Source organism: Triticum aestivum, chromosome 3D, assembly GCF_018294505.1.
Source record: "Triticum aestivum cultivar Chinese Spring chromosome 3D, IWGSC CS RefSeq v2.1, whole genome shotgun sequence".
Lineage (NCBI taxonomy): Eukaryota > Viridiplantae > Streptophyta > Magnoliopsida > Poales > Poaceae > Triticum > Triticum aestivum.
The window spans coordinates 124167191-124194473 of record NC_057802.1 but is presented as its reverse complement, the minus strand read 5'-3'; the positions used below and the strand labels follow the sequence as shown (position 1 = coordinate 124194473).

At 48.3% G+C, this 27283-nt stretch overlaps 1 protein-coding gene across 1 annotated transcript; it reads left to right on the top strand.

The window, feature by feature from the left end:
• The first annotated feature begins 20166 nt into the window (after window positions 1-20166).
• Window positions 20167-24608, top strand: LOC123077814 (probable inactive receptor kinase At4g23740). Its single transcript, XM_044500146.1, has 2 exons — window positions 20167-21927; window positions 23665-24608. Exons 1-2 carry the CDS (start codon window positions 20670-20672, stop codon window positions 24315-24317), a joined length of 1911 nt encoding a protein of 636 aa, XP_044356081.1. The 5' UTR covers window positions 20167-20669; the 3' UTR covers window positions 24318-24608.
• The last annotated feature ends 2675 nt before the right edge of the window (window positions 24609-27283 follow it).

Below are 27283 nucleotides of genomic sequence, written 5' to 3'. Positions count from 1 at the left end.
GCCCACCAGCCTTGCTTGGGCTGGACACCCCCGATCAGGGCGTGGGTCAAGGGCCCAATGAGCCGTTGGGCCCATTGGTGGAGAGATCAACCTAACATTCTTCCCCTTGATCTCATCATTATACTTTTAACTTTATACTTTGAAATAACTCTTTTCAAAGTACTCGTTCCATCACAGATTTGCATGTAGAGCATGTCTCATCATCACGGTTCATTCCCGATAGAATCAACACCTACAACACACTCCTCTGTTTTGAAACAGATTCTTTAACCTTGAGCCCTTTTATTGTCCGGAAATCTTAGACTATACCATAAAACCCATGTCGACTGAGTGTTCTCCGAACACACTGGGCGGCAAGCCTTTAATAAGCAGATCTGCAAACACTTGTCTGTTGCTTTTATGCTTCAAGCATTTCTACATGATTCCGGACTTTCTCCTTTACAACGCATAACTCTGTGTCAGTGTGTTTGGCATCAACACTTGACTCGTTGTCATAGGAGCGAAAAACTTAAAATGGTTATCGCTTTTGTCAACCATTATCAATTCCGGGTACTTGTTTCTTTAACCTTTTTGCCTGTCCCTCAGCCTCATATCATGCTATACTTTATATTTGCATCACATTGATGATAAATGATTCATTTTATAGAGTTCTTCCACACAAAAACTCCGAATGTGAAGGTCAACGACAATTGTGGATTTCGCTGTACATTTCACAAGTTTTTATCTTTGTACTCACAACCTTTTGAGAGCACTTGTTTCTTTCAGCATGAGGCCGGTATCTTTGACTCCATTCCATCAATTTAAATATGTACTGGACATTGCCAAAACAACCCGGATATGTGAACTATGTCACGGTAATGTTACACTTTTGCATTCATAAAGCTTCCAACAGCTGAAGCATATGGTACCATATTCATTTGGTCTATTTCACATTGACTCTTGGAACACTAAAGTTCCCAAAATCATTACCCTTTACTATAAGAACAGGCGTAGGTTTTCTCGCATGCATACTTTAGAAACTTTCCTTAGCATGCCCATGTGACACACCTAATACCCCTTTTATTCTTTTCTCGGTGAATCTCGATCCTTATAACGAGAGACATTCTTTTAAACTTTGAGGACAAGAACTTCTTTTCCTCCTGCAGCCGAATTAACATCACTACTAACAAGCAGAATGTTATCCGCATGTACAAGATATAGGAAATGAAATTCCCATTCTATAACTTTATATGGATACAATTGTCCTCTCATTTTCTTTAACCCAAAACAACATTTGATTTCTTTAGTCCATAAAAGACTTCTTCAGACAGTATCCCCTGTGTTCTTTACTTTCATCTGATGTAACTCAGATCATAATATCTTTCATCTGATGTAACTCAGATCATGATGTGCTACCAACACACATTGTAATCTATTCAGTGTAAAATGCGCAAAAAACCTTTCGATTTTAGTCGTGTTTTACACCTTTACATATTTCCTTTGGAGTCACATTGACCTTGTAGACTTTTTACAGCCTATTGTTTTGGCTCCATTGGAAATTACTCATGAGTCCCGAACATCGTCAGAATTCACCAATTTCATTTCATCTCACATAGTCTCTTATCATTTAGATAAGCAGACACTTCTCAAAACTCGATTGAGCGCTTTAAATGAGGTGGGATCAACCTCCATTTGAATTTCACTACCATAGACTTTATAGTAATCAGAAGTATCTGATTTTCTCATTCCTTGAGACCATCTGTGTCTCAGGTACTGGCACTTCTTTCATATGGGGTTGTTGTTGCTCTGTCATTGCCAAGAGGCAAATTAATTGTAGTCTTTCACTTCCAAGAGGCAATAGGTTTTACAGGACCTGTATCACAAGATCCATGTTTACTCATTCCTCCTTTATGGAGCTAACAACAGGTGTTGTATAAGTCATACAACATGCACCCCAGATACAATCTATTCGAGTCTTAGGTATTTTCATACCATGCTCCCCCAGATTACTCCATCTTTACTAAAAATGGCGTATCTTTAAACTTTATTATTTGGGTTTATTCTGTTAAAACTTTCTTCTTTATGGCACTTTAAGCACCGTCTTAGTATTCCTTAGTCTGCTTTCGGAATTGTAAAAGATCTAGGAATACATCTATTTCTTTTCTTTAGGGGTATTATTATGATCGTCGTACTCCCCCAGATGATCACATTCTTCATTAATGGATATCTCATATTTCTTTCTCCCCCTCGAAATGTGGCAAGAACTTTTCTGCCACAATTTCGAAAAACCATTCACAACTCTTGTGAATTGAGAAAACTTTGAGTATCTACTTCATGTATCTGATTACTTCATATGTAATGAATTTATCTGTTAACGGTATGGGAGTACTTTTTCCTTATTCCTCATTCCATTTCGGAAACTCAAAAATAGTTCTTTATCATTAGTACTTTTGCAAGTCACACTTGCATATCATTCTTATCTTTAGGTTCGTCTGTAACTTTTATTCTCTTTCGATTTATTGAGTGCTTAATGACCGTTGCACATAAGGTGTACGGTCGATACTAGGAAAGCATAATAGCTACTCCATACTTTTCTCCCAGTGTGGGACACATTAAACGCACATGAATCATCATATCTTTCTCCTGTGACACAGGATAAGTCTTAGCCAAAATTTCTCCTGACGTATAAGATTTTTGACATAATACTATGTCAACTTTACCCAGTTACGCAGGTATTTTCCCAGACTTTCCCCGCCATGCGGGTTTTATCATAATCTTCTTTTCCCGCTATGCGGGTAATTCCCTGTAAGGAACATAAATGCCAGAATTGGCTCTTTTGACTGCATATGCAGTCATGAAATTCAGAAATAAATCCGAACGCTCTTTGACACACATGCTTAATCCAACGTTGGTCAAATTAAACACGCATGTTGCTTGTTTCATCTCAAATCGTGTTGACTGAAAAATCTTCTTCATATAGAATACATGGAAGACATTCGTCAACCAAGACTCTCAATGATCTATTTGTTTTCTTTTCTTGGATTAATATCCAAGAATTCTTTTCTTTTGAAGCCATTCTTTAGAGAGAACATACTCCCTCACGTTATGACCTTTCTTGGTCATCTTTCGGGTAACAAGTACCCAGCCATTCGCTTTCACGAATGAAAGCATGGAAAACTTTTAGTCTGAGAAAACTTAGCCAATAATCAACAATAATGAGCATAAAAAAATAACCCTACGTTGGTCTGCTTAAAAAATATGCACATTAAACTTTTTAAAATTTCTTTTTATACTCTAAATCACCGTTGTGATAGAATTAGAATAAAACTCGTTCTTCTACATTAATTCCATATCACCGTTGGGCGGAAATGGAAATAATGCATATAAGTCATAAACCATGTGATGATAGTATTTCTATGAAACAACTTTGCTAAGAAATAATCATCATCATCAACTTTATTGCAGCGGAAACAAGAAATATGCATTTCTCTAGTTCAAGAGCATTTCTTCATCTTTAACTGTTCTCTGAAAATTGATCACTTTGACACAAAGTTTATCAGATTTAAGCTTTGAACATAAGACTCATAGAATTATAGTACGTTAGTCAGAAAATAATAATACCATATTTTAACTTTAATACAAATATCTTTCTTTTGTCATAGCGGAAACTATCTGCATCTTATTTCACCCACAAGTGAAAAAGACTTCTCTCAGAAACTGTTCTTCCAATTAAATTTTCCCGTTGGTTCCAATTTAATTGAAGGATAAAACTTTTACTTTGCAGCGAAACTTTACAATATTCTATTCATAAGAATTTTATTTTTCTTTTAAAAGAGCACTTTTCTTTATTTTGCAGCGGAAAACATGAATAAAAAATTCATGGACTTTTTATTCTTTACAGAAACTTTTCTTTGACCAAATAAAAAATTCATGAACTTTATTATTTTCTTTATAAAATTCATGAACATTTCTTTTCTGAAAATTTTCTATTTTCATTTTCATAAACTTTTTGTATTCACTTTTCTATTTTCTAAACAAAAATTTTCGTTGGAAAAAGGAAATTGCATAGAAAAACTATTGTAAATCTGCCCAAAATATGGACAAAATTCATCAAAATTTTGCTCTGTAAAAAATAACGGAGAAAATTCGTTTTTTTTACAGCCCAGCCCACGGCCTTCCTACTGCGCACCGTGCATGCCTCTTCGGGCCGTAAACGGCCCAGCCACCGCGGGCACGCGCCTGGCGGCCTGCTTGTACTCTGGCCCATCGGCCCGCGGGGGGAAGAGGGCACCGCTCGCTGGTTGCCGTCGGATCAAATCCAACGGCCGTCCGCGCATATCGGGCGGGTAAACAAGCTGCAGCCACCCCCTCCCGTAACCCTAGCACCATTCCGCCCCCACGCGCCTCTCTTTGCATCTCGCTCCGCAGCGGCGGCGTCGATCCAGGTCGCCAGCGACGGCCACCGCGCCGCGCGAGCCTGCCTGTGCTTTTCGCCCTTTCCCCCTTCCATGCGCCGCTCTTGCCTTGCTCGCTCCTCTCCCGCCCGGTCGCCCGGTCGCCATTCTTTCTTTCGCTCCCGCGGTGGCGAGGCCACCGCGCCGCGCCGGTCGCCGGCGACTGCGAGCCAGGGCGGAGCCCAACGAGGCAGCCCCTTCCGTCTCCCCACTCCGTTTCTGTGGCAGAGAGAGAGGGTCAGGCTTGCGCCCTCCTCTGCTCCCCTTGGAGCCTGCATCTGACTCTCTCTGTATAGCAGCGGGATTGGGGCTCCGCCGGCGACGGCGTGAAGCCATCGCGCCGCGCGAGCCGCCTTCCCTTTCCCTACTCCATTATCCATGAGAGAGAGAGAACAGAGCGGCTACCTTTTTCCTTTTCAGCTGTCTGCTCATCCCACATATTGACAAAGAGAGAGAGAGAGATCCGAAGACTTCCCGATGCGGCGCCCCCGCTGACCCCTTTGCCGGCGTGCGCGAGCACCTCGAAGGTGAACGCGCCGCCGTCAAACGGCTCGATGGTGGTGCCCTTTACCCCGTGGGGTGGTTCTTCGTCCGACGCCTCGGCTTGCCGATGCGCGTCCGGATCGAGAGGAACGGCGCGGCCTTGCGGCGGCGCTCTTTGCCGGCGAGGCCCGAGGCCCTAGTCCGGTGAACTTTTGGGGTTTTTTGTTTGCTTTTCTCTGTGCCCTGCTAGGGTTCTTTGGGGGGGTGGGATCTTTCTGTTCTTTCTTCTCTTATCGTAAATATCACTAGAACCCAGTGGCATCTGATACCATTGATAGCACCTCTGGATCGCTAGGCTAGATGATATCCGGCAAACCTACCTTCTGCAGCGGTTGATGAACTCAAGCCGGAGGACATCGTGGAGAGGGCGATGGTGGCGATGGCAGAGAGAGGTGAGGTGGTGGCGACGGGGGATGTGTGGGCAGTGGCAGCGGTGGAGCTTCCCATCGCTTCAGTGCATCCCTCTGGATCGGATAGGGTTAGGAGTGGGGAACAGTGGCGGTGACGAACCTCGTACCCCGTGCCCCTGGTCCCCACCTCCTCTTTATAGCACTGCGCGACAGGGGCCCACCAGCCTTGCTTGGGCTGGACACCCCGATCAGGGCGTGGGTCAAGGGCCCAATGAGCCGTTGGGCCCATTGGTGGAGAGATCAACCTAACAGTTCCTGCCTAGGCGCATCTCTCGGAGACGCTTATAAAGGGCATAATGTGTGTGCTTAGCTTAGGGTGAGTGCATGTGTGTGTGCAATGTGTTCCCGTCCCCGTCAGACCTTCGCTCGCGTGTTCCGCGCGTGGCCGCCCCTCCGCGGCTCACACGCCCGTGCCGATGCGGAGGAGGCCCGCTCTCTCCCGGAGCGTACTACCATCCTTGTGTTTTTCCTCTCCGACGACGGATTGGCGCAATCTTTTGGCCGGGGTAGGACGAATTATTGAGCCGCGGCTCGTGCTGGCGTCCAAAGCTACTGGCGTCGCATTCACGGGCTTGCAATGACGAGTCCAAAGCCCGCTTGTCTTGTCGCGCATCCTGGCCTGGACCTGACCCCGGCGACAATCCGCCGTTCGTCACCATCTGATCCCCTTTTCCGTGTCATGAGGGGTCCGGTTGTCCTATCCCTTCGCCGGTTTCTACCACCTCAGGACGTAGTACAACACAGGGATTACACCAGAGTAGATGTGATCATCATCGAATGAAAATTACAGCGCGTGCATCATAGCCTCGCCGGTTAAAATGGTGGGACGGGTAACGACGGTGGGAGTACGGCCGCCCAGGCTACTCTGCTTCGCGACCCTCAGTTTTTTCTTGGTGGTTCAGCTTTTGATGCCACTACAACTGAAGCCAGACCTTCAGAAAATGAAATGGTTGGTCAACAACTTGCGTCGCAGAACAGTGCGGTTAACCACCCGTGTGAGATTGTGCTTCTGCCATGTCGTTGAACTCCATGATTGTCATCCAAACTATACTAACATAAAAGAGTAGCCTCATGACGAAAAAGTTGGTGAGTGCTCCATGCTGATAGAGATTAGAGAAGCAGTGTCTGGACTCAAACCGGCAAGCATTATTCTAGTCTAGAAGAAAGAAAACTCAAGCCGGCAAAGCCAAAACAAAAAGCGAGGGATGATGATGGTGGGCTGGCGGCCGTCCTGATGTGATTGGCGATGGTATGGTGGGGATTTGAAAATCGGATGCGCGGCAACGTCATGCCTCGCGCCTTTTGGGCACGAGCAGAGAACTCCGTGAAATTCAGCAAAAAATTGTGACGCTCCGGCAAATCGACGAAATTCAGCAAAATTTCTGTGGCAATCCGGCAAATCAAGTGCGTTTGCCTATGAGGACAAAATTTCTGTTCTGACCTTTTCTTCAAACTTAATCACGAATTGACCTTATTTTAAAAAGATTTTCGAATCTGACCTTTTTTGGTCACGCCAACGTCTTTGGCGTCTGGTTTGCACGGTAGACGCCAGGGTGCGTGGCGTTTGGCCCTGGCACGCACTTGCCTGGTTGCCGCTGATGTGGCGATGTGGAGACGCCATCCATCTTGGCGTTTGGGGGGAAACGCCATAGCCCCTGGCGTTTGGTCCTACTCCATCACTTAAACAAAGAAAGGCTGCATGCACCATTAGTGAAGTTGCTTCTATAAAAAATTCTCTTGATTAACTCCCATAATTAATGGCCTGCTTGACAGCCCAGCCCATGCTAGAGCATGTATGGTTACCTCATCCTGATTTGGTATCATGCACGCAAAAAGATAAGGAGAAGAAAATCAAGAGATCTGCCTTGAATTTTAAGGATTACACTTACAGTATATGAGATGATCTCTTGACCAAATCACCATTTGTTTTTTCTTCACGAGAATATACAAGCTGTTAGAACACACAAATGTAGTCTTCACACATACCCATCTGGATATGTTTAGCAAAACGAGAAACAATGTAAAAAAATATCAAAATTCAGGATTCAAACAAAATACCTTGGTCTTGGCGTAGGCACGTCTAGACAACAAATGAAATACTCCTCTGCGTGGGTTTGTTAGAGCATCTATAACCGGACTTGGCAAATTCGACCCCTCAAACGTCCGCGGACGCGTCTAGGCGCGTCCATGGACAGTAACCGGTCATGCCTTAAAAAATGCATTCCACATCCACAGAGTCCGACCGCTGCCGTGCATGGGCCTCCTCCCGGGCGCGGCGGAGCGCAAACCGGACGACCGTCTCCTCCTCGGGGCCGCGTGGGATGAGCTCGGGGTCGGCAGATCTGGAGGTGAAGGACTCGGATCCGCTGCCCGCCATGCCGGAGACGGTCGGAAGGAGCCGGAGACGAGCTTGGGTGGCGGAGCAGAGTGAAGGGTAGGGGAGTGAAGTGGCTAGGGTTTGGTCCGGTGAGCGGATGGGGAGGAATTTATGTGGGGTCGGGTGGAGGTGTGCCCAGACGCCTCCATATCCGCCCCATATTTGGCTTGGATATGAGGGATGCCGGCCAGTCCGGGCGTTTGAGGGGGCCACCGTCAATGTGGGCAGCAGGACGGACGGGCTGCCGTCGTGTCGTTTGAACATGGAACAGACGCCTGCACCGGGAAGCGGTGCGGGCGGCGCTCTGTCGGTTGACGCGCTGCTTCAATGATGGCGTCAGTGAGTGGTCGCGTCCGCTCTGGTCCTCATGAATGCGGACACTGACGCTCTGGATCCACGCTGACCATTTCAAGCGGGAAGCGTGCACCGGCGAGGGAGGAGGGTTTGGGTGGGCCAGGGATGTCAGAAGCGGGCGTGACAGCTGTCCCGACTCCCGGAAAGCTCCCCCACATTTTTTCTCCGGTTTGCGAAAGAAAAAGTGTCGTGACCATGCCGTGGACCGATACAGGACCACGTTGGATGGATTCCTTGTCCGAACAACACGGTCCGGACCGTTGCGGGAGGTTTGAGGGTCAGTGTTGGGATGCCCTTAAAAGGCTAACAGCCGCAGATATTACAGAAAAGTAAATCATCATGCGATTAATTAATTTAAAACCAAATCACCATATTAATCTCCTAGAACGCTCCATCTCACCCTCAGGTCTCATCCAAAGTCGATCCGTAGAGAAAATTTGTCATCATTGGTTGCATTAAGATGCCGGTTAATTTGTTTTGCAACTATGGTTAGCAGGCTTTTAATTATGGGAGTTAATCAAGAGAATTGTTTATAGAAGCAACTGCAGTAATGATGCATGTAGCTTTACTGGTTTAAGTGATGGAGCTGGACCAAACGCCAACATAGATGGCGTCGTCGCATCGCCACATCAGCGCCAACCAGGCATGTGTGGGCCCGGGCCAAACGCCACACGCCCTGGCGTCTGCCGTGCAAACCAGACGCCAAAGATGTTGGCGTGACAAAAAAAGTTAGATTCAAAAATCTTTTTAAGACAAGGTCAATTCATGATTAAGTTTACAGAAAAGGTTACAACCGAAATTTTGTCCTGCCTACGAATCGTGATGTGCTGTGCTGAGTGGTCCAATCCATGTCGAGTCATACCAAAAAGACGTAGTAGCTAGGAGACCAACCCCTCTAGAAAGCATGCGTAATCGTAGCTCTCAGGCACGTCTCTCTCGCCAAAGATGATAAGATTTGAGTAGGGAGCTAGGCGTACGTACAGATACCAGATTACCAGGTGTACTTTGTACAGTACTCTACGGATCAAGAGCGGTGGTAGCTCGCTGTAGCCAATTAATGGCTGTAGCCAATTAATGATTGTGTACGTAGGATGCGGATTCTGTATCGGACAGAAATACACTGTCTTCATTCAGCAATCGAGCCATATTTTATAGCCACACGGCGCATACTTAACGCACCCCAAGTCATCTTCTGAATTTCTGATAGCCCGATTTAAAATACTCCCTCCGTTTCAAATATAGTGTTTCCTCTATTCCTGTGCTTCAACTTTGACCATAAATTTAACTAACAAGACCGATTACGACGCAGGCAAAAGTTATACCAGTGAATTCATATTCAAAAAAAGTTTTCAATTAGTATATAATTTTTTTCTCCCGCCGCAGTCGGTCTTGTTGGTTAAATTTATGGTCAAAGTTGGACCTCGAAAAGCGTGTGCACACTATATTTTGAAATGGAGGGAGTAGTGCCAATCTTTTCTTCAAGAAAAAACATTGCCAACGATTTAAGATTGCCTGATGTTTTCTTTAGGTCAGGAGTTACAGTATATATCTTCTTTACCAACTAAAAACAGAGTTATCTTCTTTCTTTTTATTTTCTGACCATCTTGTCAGAATTGGTTCATCTTGGTTATTGTTTTATTTTTGTTCTTTTGCCCATGGCTCATTACTTTGTCTTTAGTAAAGGACATTCCTTTTTATTTTATCTTTGAAATGAGGCAAAAGATTTACAATTTCTGTTAATAAAGAACATGAGAGCTGGTTATTTAATTTAAGAAAAAACAAACAAGAGTCACAACCTGCTGATCAGGCACATAAAAGATACATCACACACACCTTTGCGGACAAAACACCGTTGATGTTACACATTGGTGGCATCATCGTCCATTCTTCCCGAGCAGAAATCACTTTTTTTAGAAACACCTGTAACTTTATTCATACTCATAACAATTATAGGTACATTGATTTGGACTTAAGATTCAAGAAAATACAAAGTAACTCTTATGACTAAGAATTACAATGAAATTTCTTGAAATCACCTTCTTCGCGGTATCAATCTCTGCTTGAAGAAATACTCCAAAGACTTTGATAAACAAGCTGCAATTGGACTGGAGCAACGGTGTTGTCACTCTTTCACCCTCACGAACATTATCAATAATGATTTTTGAAAATGCCTTGAGTCGCTCATCCAAAAAGATGGGAAGCCTTGATCAATGAACGTACTTGGGCCGGGGATGATCCCTAGAAGTGCAGGCCATCGAATCACTATATCTTCACTATGGTGTTGATACAAGATTTCACCTTCACAAAAAATCAAACCAACAAAAAAAGCTTGACGCAGCAACATAAACTCATCAGATCCGAATAATCGGATCTGTGAAGACAGAAAACTCTCAAACCTCATGACACCGCCAAAAGGACGAGAGGAAATTTATTCTCGCAAAACTATGATGATCACTAGACGTTAACGAAGAACATAAAGATCTTGAAGATCCGAGGTCCCCCACCTCCCAGCGCCAAGATGGTCACTTTATATATGCGCCAAGATGAGATAACCAGAAGATGATAAGCAGTAAAAATAACACAAAATTTGGTGCATAAAGAAAATGAGGCAACCTATGTCGAAATGACATTGTCATATGATGCTTGCTGGGGCTTTGCTAATTGGCAGGCGATTGCGAGCAGAGTCAGATTCCGACCATATGTTGTATTTCATTTAGGGGAAATATCCTATTATTGAACTTTCATTTTTGTTTTTTAGAAAATACAGTGCACGTATTTAAAAAATTGGGCCCAAATTTCAGAGTATGATAGCTTTGGAATTTAAAAACTTTCAAAATTTTAACTTTCAAAATATCAAACTTTTGAAAATTTTAAAACTTTTGAAAAGTCTCACTTCGAACTTCGAAACTATTTCTAACACTTTCCAATTTTTGAACTTGAAGCAAAAACTAGAATTCCACAAGTAAAAAAAACAGCCGCATGCATGGGTCCACTAGGTGAGATGGCTAGGAAGTCACATAGGTCACCCTGGCGACGCCATGATAGACCATTGCCACGCGTATTGCCCCACTCCTAGAGCTGCAGGATGCGTTTGGTAGGCTGCATCACGCCCCACCCCCACCCCCACCCCCAACAAGCCCATTGGATGCGAGAAAAAACATGTTTGGTACCGCACACGGGAGGCCTGACTCGAACGCGCACGAATCTTAAAACAGTCCAGAGCCTGGCTTGCTAGGAACGCTTGAATTGTCCATTTCCAACTAGTCAGACTGAGTCGATGCAGAAGGCACGACGTAGCGACGGTGTAGGGAGGAATGGGCGCGGAGATGGCGGAAGAACGAAATTTGGCGGCGCAGGATGGCGTGAAATCTAGCATCACCCCCTTCCCTTTGCTGGCATTGCCACAACAATCTTTGAGGATTGTTATCATTTGTCCCTTGATCTCTCTCATGCAAAATATGAATATTGTCCAAGAGAAGCAAATGGAGCTACTCCCTCTAATCCTAGTACTTGGTTAGATGATCCTCCAGAGGCTTTAATTCCTATGAACCAATCTATGGTTGGATGGTTAGGAGGACAGTGGTATCCGTAGCCACCAGAGTTCAAGTCCTAGACCTGACGTTGGTTCTTGCATTTTTCTGGATTTATTCCAAGCCTTCGGGCGATGTGCGTTTAGTGAAAGAAGACGTTCCCGTTGACTACGGATGCGTTTGTGGCGACTTCGTCAATCTCAAGATAATGTGTCAGCTCAGTCTTTCATATGTGCTCATAGGGTAGGGTGTGCGTGCACGCGTTTATAGGGAATGAGTGTATGTATGTATGTATGAGCATCTATGTGTGTATTGTGTTTAAGAAAAAAGGCTGATTGTCCAAAAAAAAACGTTGTTCTAAAGGCCATGTGTCCTCAACAAAGTCGTACATCTCAAGTCTCGGGGCCTCTCTACATCACAAGATTTTTGAATCATATGAAATGAAAAATACTGGATTTAAATAAGGTACCCGCTTAAATCCTATAGGATTAGTAAACCACATGAATTTGGATAAAAACAATGTTCGATGTCAAGGGAGAACAAAAAAAATTGTATAAAGAAATTTGAGTGGATGTTTATTTTCGTCCAAAAATAGAGTGTGAAACAAACGCTAGAAAGTTCTCCTAAGGTTTCCGGTCCTATGAATGAAACATATACAAAAATATTCCAAGGATCTAGATCCTCCAATAATCCTAAAAATTTCTTTTGAATGAAAGGAGCACTACCTACTTTGGACAAGAAGTGCAATTTCTATCGAGATCACATCTTTTTTACATGAATCACCAAGCACCTCTTCAAGAATCACCAAGCACAATTCATCATATGTGTTGTACACTAGTAAAAATGTGTATAACAATGTTATCTTAGCAATGTCATACAAAATAATTGTTGAGTTAGAAGAGAGAGATATGAGAATAAAAAAACTTCACCTTCTCTCAGTGAGGAGATGGTCCCTATTCGCAAAAAAATAATGAGGAAAAAGCTTGCATTTTATCCATTCTGCGAGATCCCATCTCTTAATTTTTTTATATATATATAAGTTTAATTTTAATCATGCACAAATTTAGGAGTGTGCAAACATTAATTGTTGCTATATAAGAGCATCTACAACCGGATTGGGCAAATCCGACCCTATACTTCCGCGGGTGCGACCGTGGACAACACCGGTCCGACCCTCAAATGTCCTCATTTGCAACCACACCCCCTACTTTTGAAACCTCAACTCCATGCAAATATATGCAGGTCGATCATCACACACAAACAATGAGTAGCGCACAAAATATAAATTATCCGCACATAAAAATACATAATCTGAATACAAAATTTGTTCATATTGCATAACTGAAAAAGTAAATAAACATAATTGAGTGATTTTCAGTGTGGATCTTGACGGTGCGGTGCACCAGGGGTGGCTTCTCTACTGGGAGCCTCGCAACAGGCCTGCCAAGGGGCCCAAAAGGCAGGAATGAGCCCGGAGGAATGGATAGGCGTACACGGATCAACTTTGCCCCCCAAGCCAAGACGGCGACGGTCTAGATTGGACCTCCCTCTTGTAAAACCCTAGCCCTCGCCGACCATATAAGGGGAGGGCTACGGGGCTCTCAAACCCATCTACGGGAGTTGCACAAGACCATTGAGAAGTTGCATGTGCCCTGTTGATCTCGAAGTTGTCGATGTATCTCAAGAAAGTTTGCAATATGCTACGCGCTCTTGTTCCAAGAGGCGGACCTGAACTCCAGGCTTCTCGAAATCAGGCGTTGTGGGTTGGGGCCTCTAGTGGCGTCTCTACGGGCTGGGGACAACGGCGGAGCAACGATGGCGGCGGAACTACGGTGGCGGCTATGCGGACGAGGCAAAAAAGAGGAGAGGAAGAGGGCAGGTTGGGCAAGGGCGTCTTCAAGTGATTTGGCGCGCCCTCCTGTGGCCAGTCCAACGCGGCAGACATGTCCAGGCATCCCCGCATCCGCCGCACATAAGGGTTGGGTATGGGGGTTGCCGGTCAGCCCGGACGTTTGGGGCGGGTTTGCCCGGTCCGGTTGGGTATCGTTTTTCTGTCGGGCAGTGTCCGAACAGGCCGTCTAGACGTTTGGGTCGGGTTTGCCCGGTCCGGTTGGGTGCCGTTTTCCTGGCGGGCGGTGACTGGGTAGGCCTCCCGGACGTTTGGGTCGGGCTTGCCCGGTCTGGTTGGGTGTTGTTTTCCTGTCGGACAGTGACGTTTGGGGCGGGTATAATGCGTCCGATTGTAGATGCTCTAACGCTAAGAGATAAGCAAGTGCAAAATGTACATTTCTTTGTCTTTGCTAAATGACATGCATGTCATAAGATATGATCTTCTTATCAGTGACTGTACATGACCCAAGATTGTAATACTAAAAGCAACGTGCACTATCTAGGCAATTATTGAAGTGTTGATTAATCTCCCCGCAGAAAGGAACTCCTGATTAATGGTGATGTTTCATTTCGGTCCATGAAATGAAACACCTACGATTGCCGCTGCCATGCCTCCATGTTCAATCCCGTTGAGCGTAGGAACTCAGGTTGCACGTTAGCACGTGCATGCACCGATGCCTCTAATCTAATCCTCCATGTCCATGGCACCACCACTAGCACGCCAACAGACGGCGGTTGGTGCACATAATGATGGCCTAATTGCTTCTCCTACGGACAAACTATAGTAGGGAAGTGACAACTAAATTAAAAAACCCCGATCATCAATCAGCAACGATAATGATGCACCCGGCCATCATCATCACATGGTAAAGGCCGACGAGACGTGTACGTGTAAGTACATGCACAACTTGCGAGCTGCTCTTTTGTTTGAAGCCGAAAAGCAATTAGGTCATGCTAATTAATCCGGGAGTACTACTAGCTTTTTGTTCGATTCCCCCGTTGACATGATTGAACTCTGATGACAGTGGCCGGGAAGCTCTTCTTCCTGGTGGCCTGAGACGTTCAAACTTGTCTGGGCGATCTGACAAAAAGAAAAGGTGAAAGCGAAGCGAGCAGCTTCTGCTGGGCGCAACCATCATGTCCGCTCCTTCTTTTTCCTTGTGCAAGAATCCATGGGAATCGGCTCGCTTTTCGTTTCGCGCCGTCTGAATTCCAAACGTAAACCATGCTGCCTTGTTTGTGAAAGCTGAATAAAACTGTTGCTTATTGATGATTTGGTGTGGCATACAAGAGTATATAAGAGGGTACAAACCGATTTGGGGTAGGGGTACAAAACTGACTTGGACTAGAAGTCGTATACCATAATGACTACTCTAACACCCCCCCGCAGTATCAACGGCAGGCTCGACGACGTTGAGACTGAAACAGATATCTTGAAACGGCTTAGTAGGCAGTGCCTTGGTGAAAATGTTAGCAAACTGAGCCGTAGAGGGAACATGAAGCACCCGAACCTGACCAAGAGCAACCTTTTCACGAACAAAATGAATATCAATCTCAATATGCTTTGTGTGTCGGTGTTGAACTGGATTGCTGGTCATGTAGACTGCTGATATGTTGTCACAGTAGACAATAGTGGCCTGCTCAATAGGTCTGTGTAGCTCGGAGAGTAACTGCCGAATCCAGATTGTATCTGCAACGGCATGTGCCACAGCGCGATACTCAGCCTCGGCCGACGAACGTGAGACTGTAACCTGTCTTTTCGAAGACCAAGAAATCAAATTGTTACCAAGAAAAACACAAAAACCGAAAGTGGACCTTCGAGTGTTAGGACAACCAGCCCAGTCTGCATCAGAGTATGCGGTAAGCGAGTTTGGAGAAGAATTATTGAGGTGGAGACCATGATTGAGAGTTTCTTTTAAATACCGAAGAATGCGTTTAACATGATTATAGTGAGGAACCCGGGGATCATGCATATAGAGACATGCTTGTTGAACAGCAAAAGTGATTTCAGGACGAGTAATGGTGAGATATTGGAGAGCACCTGTTAGGCTACGATAGAGAGTAGGATCGGAAAAGGGTTCACCGGTAGCCGAAAGTTTAAAACTAGTATCGACAGGAGTGCGAGATGATTGACAGTCAAGCATACCAGCACGATTAAGAAGATCAAGAATATACTGGCGTTGGGAAAGAAAAAGGCTGGACATAGAAAATTCAGATCTAAGAAGAGAGACGATATGATCTAAGAACTTTTGAGAGGAGGCGGTAAGAATGATATCATCTACATAGAGAAGTAAATAGGCAGTGTCAGAAGTTTGATGATACACAAAAAGAGAGGTGTCGGAGAGAGATGGAGTGAAGCCTATTGTTTGAATGAAGGAGAAGAAGCGTTGAAACCAAGCTCGTGGGGCCTGTTTAAGACCGTAGAGAGATTTCTGAAGAAGACATACATGAGTTGGAAAGGATGGATTTTCAAAACCCAGAGGTTGCTGGCAGTAGACAGTTTCTTGAAGGGAACCATGGAGGAAAGCATTTTTAACATCAAGTTGGTGAATGGGCCATGAAGAGGAGACAGCAACACTAAGAACGGTGTGAATGGTGCTAGGTTTAACAACAGGAGAGAAGGTTTCTTCGTAATCAATTCCTTGTTGCTGAGAAAAGCCACGACAAACCCACCTGGCTTTATATCGTGAGAGGCTCCCATCGGAGTGAAACTTTTGGCGAAAATCCATTTGCCAGAAACAATATTTGTATTGGGAGGACGAGGAACAAGTTGCCAGGTGTTGTTTTGAAGTAAAGCACTATATTCTTCTTGCATGGCAGCGGCCCAATTGGGATCAAGTAGAGCAGTTTTGTAATTCTTTGGAAGAGAAGTGAGAGATACGGAGGTATGAAGGTTTAGGCGGTCTTGGGGTTGATGAAATCCTGATTTGGCCCTAGTACGCATGCGATGATCATTAATCAGGGCTGCTGTAGGAATAGCACGAGGGGGTAAGGTGCGTACTGGTGAGTCCGGCGCAGCGGAAGAGTCGGACGAAGGAGTAGGGCTGGGTGGTGGAGTGGGAGCAGGGCTGGGTGGTGGAGTGGGAGTAGGGGCCGGGGGTGTTGGGGAGGGAGCAGGGGCCGGGGGTGTTGGGAACGTCTCGGGTGGGGTGAGTGTATGGTTGGGATTGGCTATGGTGGGTGTTAATGATGGTGGTGATAAGCTGTGTTCGGCAGGTAGGGGAGTATATAGTTGGAAAGGACGGGGAGAGGGGGTGTTTGCGGAGTTAGGGGTGTTGGATGGTGTAGTAGTGCGTTGTGAGAAAGAAAAAATGTGCTCAGCAAACGTGACATGACGAGAGACATGAACGTGTCCGGTGTGAAGGTCGAGACAGCGATAGCCTTTGTGCTCGTCAGAGAAGCCGAGAAAAGCACATGGGATAGAGCGTGGTGACAATTTATTTGCAGAAGTGGCGTAGGCATTGGGAAAACAGAGACAGCCGAAAACACGAACCGCGCAGTAGTCGGGGTGGGAAAGAAAGAGGGAATAATAGGGAGTAGTGTTGGGTTTAGTTTTAGAAGGTCGAATATTTAGAAGGAAGGTGGCCATGTGTAGGGCTTCAGCCCAAAACTTGGGAGGCATAGATGATTGAATGAGGAGAGTGCGAACTATATCATTGAGGGTGCGAAGAGAGCGTTCTGCTTTACCATTTTGAGGGGATGTGTAGGGACATGAGAACCTAAGCAGGATGCCATGTTGTAAGAAGAAAGTACGATTTTTAATGTTATCAAACTCGCGACCATTGTCACATTGGATAAAGCGAATTGGGAGGAAGAAGTGAACAGACACATAGCGTTGAAAATTAAGGAAGAGAATGGACCTCGGATTTGTTGCGTAGAGGAAAAGTCCAGACAAAATGGGTGAAATCATCTAGGATAACAAGGTAGTATTTAAAACCCGAAACACTTGCAATGGGAGAGGTCCATAAATCACAATGTATTAATTCAAAGGGATAAGTGCTACAAGAACTAGAGGAACTAAAGGGAAGACGCACATGTTTGCCTAATTGATAAGACTCGCAAAACACAGAATTATGAGAGTCCCTATTACATGGTATGGTAAATTCACTAAGCATAGAAGCTAAGACGGCGGGGTTGGGATGGCCCAAGCGACGATGCCAGAGATCGACGGAGGCCAGCATAGATGTTGGAGGGGTGGCGGCAGGAACTCCATTAAGAGAATAAAGATCACCGGAGCTATTGAAGCGAGCGATCTCGGCCTTGGTCAGGTAATCCTTCACAGATAAACCAAAAGGGTCGAATTCAACCGAAACTAGATTGTCGTAAGTAAATTGGCGAACAGAGATAAGATTTTTAATGAGGGCGGGTGCAGCTAGAACATCGCGAAGTAAAAGAGGTTTGGTGGAAGAGGGAAGTTGAGCCTGACCAACACAATATATAGGAATAGATGATCCATCTCCAAGGATAATGGAAGGGAAAGGAGATTTAGTGCAAGAAGATAACCAATTACTAGATGCAGACATATGACTAGAGGCCCCTGAATCAAAAATCCAATCCGTACCTGAGTTTCCTTGTGCAGCAAAGTTATTCATGGCCTGGAGAAAGGCAGCTTGATCCCAGCTCGGCGTCGCAGGTGAGGGTGGCGTCGGAAGCAGTGCCGGCGGATACGATGGTGAAGGCAGTAGGGCCGGCTGAGGAGTGTAGTAGGCATTGGCCGGCTGTGGTGGGGGTGGCGTCGGGAGCAGGGCCGGCTGAGGTGTGTAGTAGGCGCCGCCGTTGCTGGTGTAATGACCATAAGGAGCATACGTCGGGGCGGCGTGATAGGCATTGGCCGGCTGTCGGGGGTTGAGAACCCCGGGAGCACCAGTAGGCGGCCGAAGGTCGGGTTGCCAGGCACCTGAGTATGCCAGCGGAGCACCGAGGGTGGACGGAGCGGACCAGGGCATGGGCCATGCTTGAACAAGCCCCGTCCAAGGATCATGAGGAGGCCGCCATGCAACCGCAGATGGAGCACTGGTGGGTGGTGCAGGACTCGGTGCTGGTGATGTCGTAGGCGGAACCGAACGAGTCGACGGCGGCCTGTAGATAGGGTTTTTGCCGCGGTAGTTCGGACTAGGACGCCAGTCTGGGGGCGGTTGAACAGATGACGATGCGGACGGCCCGGCGGCAGGAGCCGGCCTGGAAGGCGGCGCTGGTGTAGACGACAGAGGAGGACGAGCCGCAGCATAAAAGACCTTGGGGCGAGAGTCCTTGCGAGCTTGTGTTTCCGCCGCGAGTTGTAGCAAGGAACGAACTTCAGCGAAGGTAGGAGGGGGCCGTATCATCGGTATGAACGAGGCTTGCTTGTCAAAGTCTTCGCTGAGGCCGACGACGACGATATTGATTAGCTGTGAGTCGCTAACTGTATCGCCGAGTTCGCGGAGCTCATCACCAATGGTCTTAACGCGCTGGCAGAACAGGTTCACCGGGGCGTCTCCTTGCACCATATTGCGAAGCTCGGTGTGGAGAGCATTTTTCCGAGCGTCGGTGTTGCTTTGGAAGAGCTGACGGAGGGAGTGCCAGATGTTGGCAGCGGTGGCGCCGTCGTGATCGAGCATGTTGAAGATCTCGGTGGTGATGCGGGTGTAGAACCACTGGACGATCGCGAGATCGTCTTTCAACCATTGCGGATCGTCGGGGCGGGGAAGACAGCTGGCGGCGACATGCGAGCGCAGGTTGCAGCGACCGAGGTGGAGATCGAAGAGATGTCTCAAATGGTAGTAGTTGTAGGCGGCGAGATCAAGAACTATGGGGATGTAGGGGCTGACGTCGGAGATTGTGTCAGCAAGAGATATTGGTGTGGCGAGGATGGGTGCAGGGTAGTTTTGTGGAGCTATGGTGAGGGCCGAGAGAGAAGCGGCCGCGGCGTTGGCAGCCTTGGCGATGAGTGCGGCCCGGCGCTCGAAGTAGCCGGGCGGCGGCGGCGGCGACGTTGGCGGAGCCATACCCTAAACCCTGGGACCGGTATCTGATACCATGAAAGCTGAATAAAACTGTTGCTTATTGATGATTTGGTGCGGCATACAAGATTATATAAGAGGGTACAAACCGACTTGGGTAGGGGTACAAAACTGACTTGGACTAGAAGCATAATGACTACTCTAACAGTTTGTTTCGTTGATGATGTGGACGTGTCTACTGCTGCTTGTGAACGTTGTCAGTGGTACTTGCGCACAGGAGAGGAGATGAGTTTTCCCGGCTTGTTCGCCATGGCCAACGCAGCGCTTTTGGTGGCTTTTGACTTTGTAAAAAGACATGTTAGGGCAGCAGCAGTCGGGCATGTAAAGCGTATCATTTCCACATGGTTATCTGAGTAAAATAATGCATCTTTGTTTGAACAAGAATATTTATGTTAGTGTGATCGAATCACCCAAGTGCAGGTCGATCTTGGCATCGCCCAGTGACTGCTTTCCAAGCGATGCGATGCAACCACCGTGCCCACCCGGAAGAAGAATCCTTTCCTTTTCTTAAGCAACGGATTGGTTTGACCTTACCAAAATCCCAACGGCAACAATATCGTAACTATTGGAAGGAAACACAGACGAGATCGAAGCACGGACGAAGAAGATTCAACCGGCGGCTAGGTTAGGTTTTCCTGCCGTGACTGCACGACGCGAGAGCCCCCAGCACCGCTCTGGTGCTCGTGCCCAATCGCTCGCCGCGCGGTGCCCATCTGACCGACACCACACACGGCGCGGCGGACGCGGCAAGCCCAGCGCGCCACGCCCCGCCCATCACCCCGCCGCTCCGCACATGCTGCTCCCACAAATCCAGCACCAGCTCCACGAATCCACGACCCCCCTACCGACTCGTTCCCGCAGCGCCGTCGTAGCCAGAGCGGTAGCGCCAACTCCCCAGACCCGAGCCCCCGCTCCCCTCTCGCCTCCTACAGGCTACAGCACGCACGCTTCCCCAGGCCAAGCACAAAGCAGCCACCTTCCCTTCCCTTCCACTCCGCGCCTCCGTTACCCAGATCCAACTAAGTAGCAGCAGAGCAGCGGCACAGCTCCGTCCAAGAAGACCACCCCACCCGCACCAAGGGAGACGGAGGGAGAGAGAGAGAGAGAGAGAGAGAGAGAGAGAGAGCGGCGCCATGCCGCCCCGGCTGCTCGCCCTGGCGGCGCTGCTGCTGCTGAGCGCCACGCTGGGCGCGCCGGAGCCGGACGCGGACAGGGCGGCGCTGCTGGACTTCCTCGCGGGGGTGGGCGGCGGCCGCGCCGGGCGCATCAACTGGGCGGCCACCCGCCCCGTCTGCGCCAACTGGACGGGCGTCACCTGCAGCGCCGACGGCGCCCGCGTCGTCGAGCTGCGCCTCCCGGGGCTCGCCCTCACGGGCCCCGTGCCGCGCCGCACGCTCGCCCGCCTCACCGCGCTCCGGGTGCTCAGCCTCCGCGCCAACTCCCTCTCCGGCGCCTTCCCCGACGACCTGCTCGCGCTCCCGGGCCTCGCGGGCCTCCACCTCCAGCGCAACGCCTTCTCCGGCGCCCTGCCGCCCGGCCTCGCGGGGCTCAAGAGGCTGCAGGTGCTCGACCTCTCCTTCAACGCCTTCAACGGGACCCTGCCCGGGGCGCTCTCCAACCTCACCCAGCTCGTCGCGCTCAACCTCTCCAACAACTCGCTCTCCGGCCGCGTCCCGGACCTCGGCCTCCCGGCGCTGCAGTTCCTCAACCTCTCCAACAACCATCTCAACGGCCCCGTGCCCGGCTCCCTGCTCAGGTTCTCGGACGCCTCCTTCGCCGGGAACAACATGACGCGGTCGGCGCCGGTGTCGCCAGCCGTTCCGCCACAGTCACTCGCCCCGCCGGCGGCCGGTGCGCCCGCCAAGAAACGGACAAGGCTCAGCGAGGCGGCTGTTCTTGCCATTATCGTCGGCGGGTGCGTTATGCTGTTCGCGGTCGTCGCGGTGCTGCTGATAGCCTTCTGCAACAGGCGGGGCGGCGACGAGGGGAGCCGGGCGGGGTCCGGGAAGGGCGGGGACAAGAAGGGGAGGGAGTCGCCGGAGTCCAAGGCAGTGACCGGCAGGGCCGGGGACGGCAACCGGCTGGTGTTCTTCGAGGGCCCGTCACTGGCGTTCGATCTGGAGGACCTTCTCCACGCCTCCGCAGAGGTTCTCGGGAAGGGAGCGTTCGGCACGGCATACCGGGCGCTGCTGGAGGACGCCACCACCGTGGTGGTGAAGAGGCTGAAGGAGGTCAGTGCCGGGCGGCGAGAGTTCGAGCAGCAGATGGAGCTCATTGGGCGGATCCGGCACGACAATGTGGCGGAGCTCCGGGCGTACTACTACTCCAAGGACGAGAAGCTGCTCGTGTACGACTACTACAGCAGGGGAAGTGTATCCAACATGCTACACGGTATGCTTCTTGCTCTCCCTTCTCCATGTCACCTTCACAGTTTCTTCAGTAGTACTAGTGTGGCTAATGAATTTGCAATTTGTAGCTGTATGATAAATGCCATTGTTTGCTAGAACTGTAGTAACGGTGGTGATAATGAGAGTGGTCCTCGTTGGGGGCATCCGATAAAATGGGAATGGTACTGAGAAGATTGCCATTGTCCCCTGGGCAAGATAGCGAGAGTTATAGAAAGGCTAACAGATGTACTGCAGGTCCTTGTTCTTGCTGTTGCTAATGGTTACTGTCATGTGTTATGGTTCTGCCCTATTTTTTAATTTAAGTTTCACCCGAGCAGGACTTTTGTGGAAACTACTCATGTTTGCTCCTACTCAGTTTAGACTGTATTTCTCAGATTATCTCTTTTGTCTTGCTTGAATGCTTGTGACTTTTCCTTTCTTTTTTGAAACTTTACTTGTGACTAGTTTCCTTCAGTTACCGTACTCAAGAGTAGCATATTCAATTTGTTTATACTTCTTGGGTTATTCCTTTTAGATTAAAATTCTCATATTCATAGATCTAGCCGCTTGGTGTTCTTGAAGTGTCCATATCATGCTTAGCTGCATGGACTTTTAATATTTGCACGCGTATTCAAACCATGAGCAACCAGTTTAATTCTAGTTCACATGGCATGTTTGGTGTATGCTGGAGTAGTCATGTCAAGGTCAATATAGCAGCACTAGGATCTGTTTCCTTACACCCAATCATGTATGGTAATCACGGCATCTTGTCATTAAAGCATTTCATTACCGAGTCTTGAAATAAAAATTTCACATTGCATACAAATTTCACATGTTTGCACTTCCTCAGTTTTGACTGTATTGCTCCAAATACATCTGTTGTCTTGCTTGAATACTTGGGACTGGCTTCCTTCTCTAAAAGGTTGACCTTATTATACTCAAGAGTAGCATATTTAATTTGCTTATACTTCTCAGTCTTGCATTATTATTTTTAGATTAAAATTATTTTCTTCCTCTATCTAGCCGCTTGGTATTCTTGAAGTGTCCGTATCATGTTTATCGGCATTGGACTTGTAATATTTGCATGTGTATTCAAACCGTGAGCAACCAGTTTAATTCTAGTTCACATGGCATGTTTGGTGTATGGGCAATATAGTAGCAATATGATCTGTTCCCTTACACCCAATCATGTAGTGTAATCACATCCCTTGCTGTTGAAGCACTTTTACCATTACCGGAGACCTGGAATACAAATTTGACATTTCGAGTGATTCATACTTTACATGTTAGTAGTGGCACGCTGAGAATATTTGCAAGAAATGAAACTAAAGATGGGGTCATGCACAAGAAAACTGTAAATGGGGGAAATGTTTTGGAAGGTTAATGCAACAAATAGTGTTGGAGCTTTATCACTAGCTAGAAAGTTAATCTTGTCTTGTTCATTGATGAAACATCTGAAATTGCTAGCGTTGGTGTTCACTGTCATAACCCATCCCCCATTTCCCTATCAGAATCGGGACCAGAGGAGGACCACTATTAGATGCATCGGTATCGTGATGGAGAACAAATTAATACTAGACGTCGGCCACAAGCATTAATTCTGGTGTGAGCTCGTGGCAGTAGTAATTCTGATAATTTGACATGAGATCACTTCACAAGATCAGCCATTTGCACTTATTTATATTCAGACTTGAATATGACTTGCATCTCATAACTCTGCCATTCTTTTTTCTCTTTGCAGGGAAGAGGGGTCTGGACAGAACACCATTGGATTGGGAGACTAGAGTAAGGATAGCCCTGGGCGCAGCAAGAGGGATCGCCCACATCCACACTGAGAACAATGGGAAATTTGTTCATGGCAACATCAAGGCGTCAAATGTGTTCCTCAACAGCCAGCAATATGGCTGCATCTCTGACCTTGGCTTGGCGCCACTGATGAACCCGATAACCGCAAGGTCCCGTTCTCTGGGATACTGCGCGCCTGAGATCACCGACACAAGGAAATCAACGCAGTGCTCTGATGTCTACAGCTTCGGTGTCTTCGTGCTCGAGCTCCTCACTGGCAAGTCACCTGTTCAGGTAACCGGAGGCGGCAACGAGGTTGTCCACCTTGTCAGGTGGGTGCAGTCCGTTGTCCGGGAGGAGTGGACCGCCGAAGTGTTTGACGGCGAGCTGATGAGGTACCCCAACATCGAGGAGGAGATGGTGGAGATGCTACAGATCGCAATGGCATGCGTCTCGAGGAACCCAGAGCGGCGGCCGAAGATGCTGGACATGGTGAAGATGATCGAAGAGGTCGGCAGGAACGACAGTGGGACGCGGGCTTCGACGGAAGCCTCGACGCCGGTGGGGGAAGCTCGGAACAAGGCAGAAAGCTCATCTGCAGCCCCCTGATGGAGTTCTCCGAAGTATCATTTTTTTTTTCTGTCTTTGCAAGGGTAGGAGCACGGATAGTTCTGTGTTTTGACGGCGCTGCATGATTCTTTTGTCTTATGATGATTTACATGTTACGAAATTGTAACACCTTGCCATGTGGAACAACGGAAATTGTTTGCTTATTATGCAGCACCTGCTCACTGCTTTTCTGCAAGCAATTGAACCAATGTCTGGTCTGTAATCACTTTGGTGGAAGTACCAGTTACTCTTATCTGAGCAATAGAACAGTGACTTCCCTCCGTCCGGAAATACTTGTCACAGAGATGAATGTATCTAGACGTATTTAAGTTCTACATACATCTATTTTTATCCATTTCTCTGACCAGGGACGGAGGGAGTAATTGTTCTACTAGTGGCTCTTGAGACTTGAATGCACTGATTGTACATGAACTTTGTCGACAAGGAAAAACTCAGTTTTTTGGCTCCAGGAACTCAGCCCCCCTTCCCCTCCTGCGCTGCCCCTGTGCGGTGACGGGGAGGAAACCCTAAATCCCGTCGTCGTTCGTCCCCCTCCCCTCCCTCCACCTCCCTCGCCGCCGCCGAAGGGGTCTTTCCTGTCTTCTCGCGCGGCAGGGCGGACGCGGGTCATCGTCCCCGGGCTTGAGCGTGGTGCGGACGCCGGGCATAACGGCGACGACGTGCATGCGTGTCTTCGTGCGCGTCTGTGTCGCCGGTGCTGCAGGCGACGTGGTAGCTGGCTGCGCCTTCGGTGGCGGCCGACTCTTCGGGCGGTTCGCGCGGGTTGGCCTTGGTCAGATCCGGCCGGATCTGGCGCCGACAGCGAGGGCTGGGACAAGCAGGGGCCACGGGCGGCCGGCGCTGCCGTGCATAGGGTGGCAGTGCTGGTGGCGTGGCTAAGGTGGTGGTGGCGCGTGCGCGGTCCGGTGTCCGTCTCGGCCCTCCTTCCTGGTGATGACCCACAAGTATAGGGGATCTATCGTAGTCCTTTCGATAAGTAAGAGTGTCGAACCCAACGAGGAGCAGAAGGAAATGATAAGCGGTTTTCAGTAAGGTATTCTCTGCAAGTACTGAAATAAGTGGTAACAGATAGTTTTGTGATAGGATAATTTGTAACGAGCAACGAGTAACTAAAGTAAATAAAGTGCAGCAAGGTGGCCCAATCCTTTTATAGCAAAGGACAAGCCTGGACAAACTCTTAGAGAAAAGCGCTCCCGAGGACACATGGGAATTATCGTCAAGCTAGTTTTCATCACGTTCATATGATTCGCGTTCGGTACTTTGATAATTTGATATGTGGGTGGACCGGTGCTTGGGTGCTGTTCTTACTTGAACAAGCATCCCACTTATGATTAACCTCTATTGCAAGCATCCACATCTACAACAAAAGTATTAAGGTAAACCTAACCATAGCATGAAACATATGGATCCAAATCAGCCCCTTACGAAGCAACACATAAACTAGGGTTTAAGCTTCTGTCACTCTAGCAACCCATCATCCACTTATTACTTCCCAATGCCTTCCTCTACGCCCAAATAATGGTGAAGTGTTATGTAGTCGACGTTCACATAACACCACTAGAGGCTAGACAACATACATCTCATCAAAATATCGAACGAATACCAAATTCACATGACTACTAATAGCAATACTTCTCCCATGTCCTCAGGAACAAACGTAACTACTCACAAAGCATATTCATATTCATAATCAGAGGGGTATTAATATGCATAAAGGATCTGAACATATGATCTTCCACCAAATAAACCAACTAGCATCAACTACAAGGAGTAATCAACACTACTAGCAACTTACTAGTACCAATCCCGGACTTGGAGACAAGAATTGGATACAAGAGATGAACTATGGTTTTGAGAGGAGATTGTGCTGGTGAAGATGTTGATGGAGATTGCCCTCTCCCGATGAGAGGAGCGTTGGTGATGACGATGATTTCCCCCTCCCGGAGGAAAGTGTTGTAACGCCCCGGATTCGATGCGCCAGGTGTCTTCCAGTTATTCGCCGTCCTTGCCATGTCAGCTGCTTGCGTGTTGCATTTTGCCATGTCATCATCTGCATGTTTTTCAAAACTTGCATCCGTTTGGGTCCCGCCGGTTCTCTCCGTTGTCCGTTCTGAGCCCCGACACTCCCACATGCACCGGTGCACCCCTCTTGTTTCTTTTCGTGAGCGGGTGTAAAACGTTCTCGGAATGGCCCAAGATTTGCTGAGTGGCCTTGGTATATCATCGGTAGACCGCCCGTCAAATTTCGTTTCATTTGGAGGTCGTTTGATGCCCCAACGGTTAACCGCGTAGCCCGAAACCCCTCTCTCTTTGCAGCCCAGCACCCCTCCAAATCAACCCACTAACCCAGCAACCCCCCCTCCATTCTCTCGGTCGTTCGATCACGATCGTGTGGGCGAAAACCACACCCCATTTGGACTCTCCTAGCTCCCTCTACCTATATATGTATGCCCTCTCCCCCGAATTTCGCGGTGCAAACCCTAGCAAACTTCCCCTCCGCGCCGCCGGACATGTCCGTCCGCCATCGGACGCGTCCACCGCCACCGCCACCACGTCGCTCCAGCCAATCGGCGGCCGCCACGTCACCACCGTCGCCGCTCTCCTCCAACCCGCGGCCGCCACCTGTCCCGCCGCTTCCTCACCCCCGCGCAGCGGCCCGCGGAGCCCATCCGGGGCCCGCGCGAGCCCGACCGCGCCGCCGCCCGGCCCGAGCGCCGCCCGCCTGCGGGCCTCGTGCCCCGCCGGCCTTGCTCCCCGGTCTGGCCTCTCGCCGGCGACCGTCGTCATCGCCGGTGAGCCGCCCGACCTCGCCGTCTTTCCTTCCTCCTGCCTCGCCTGCCTCATCTCTCTCTCTAACCGCTCTCTCTCTCTCCGCCATGGACGCCGGCGCTCAAGCTCGCTGGAGCTCTGCCTGCCTCGCCGGGGTTCCGCCTCCCGCCGCCCGC

Coding starts and splice junctions, on each gene's coding strand:
- LOC123077814 (XM_044500146.1), top strand. CDS start 20,670: ATGCCGCCCCGGCTGCTCGCCCTGGCGGCGCTGCTGCTGCTGAGCGCC. Junction 21,928..23,664: donor TGTATCCAACATGCTACACG/GTATGCTTCTTG, acceptor TTCTCTTTGCAG/GGAAGAGGGGTCTGGACAGA.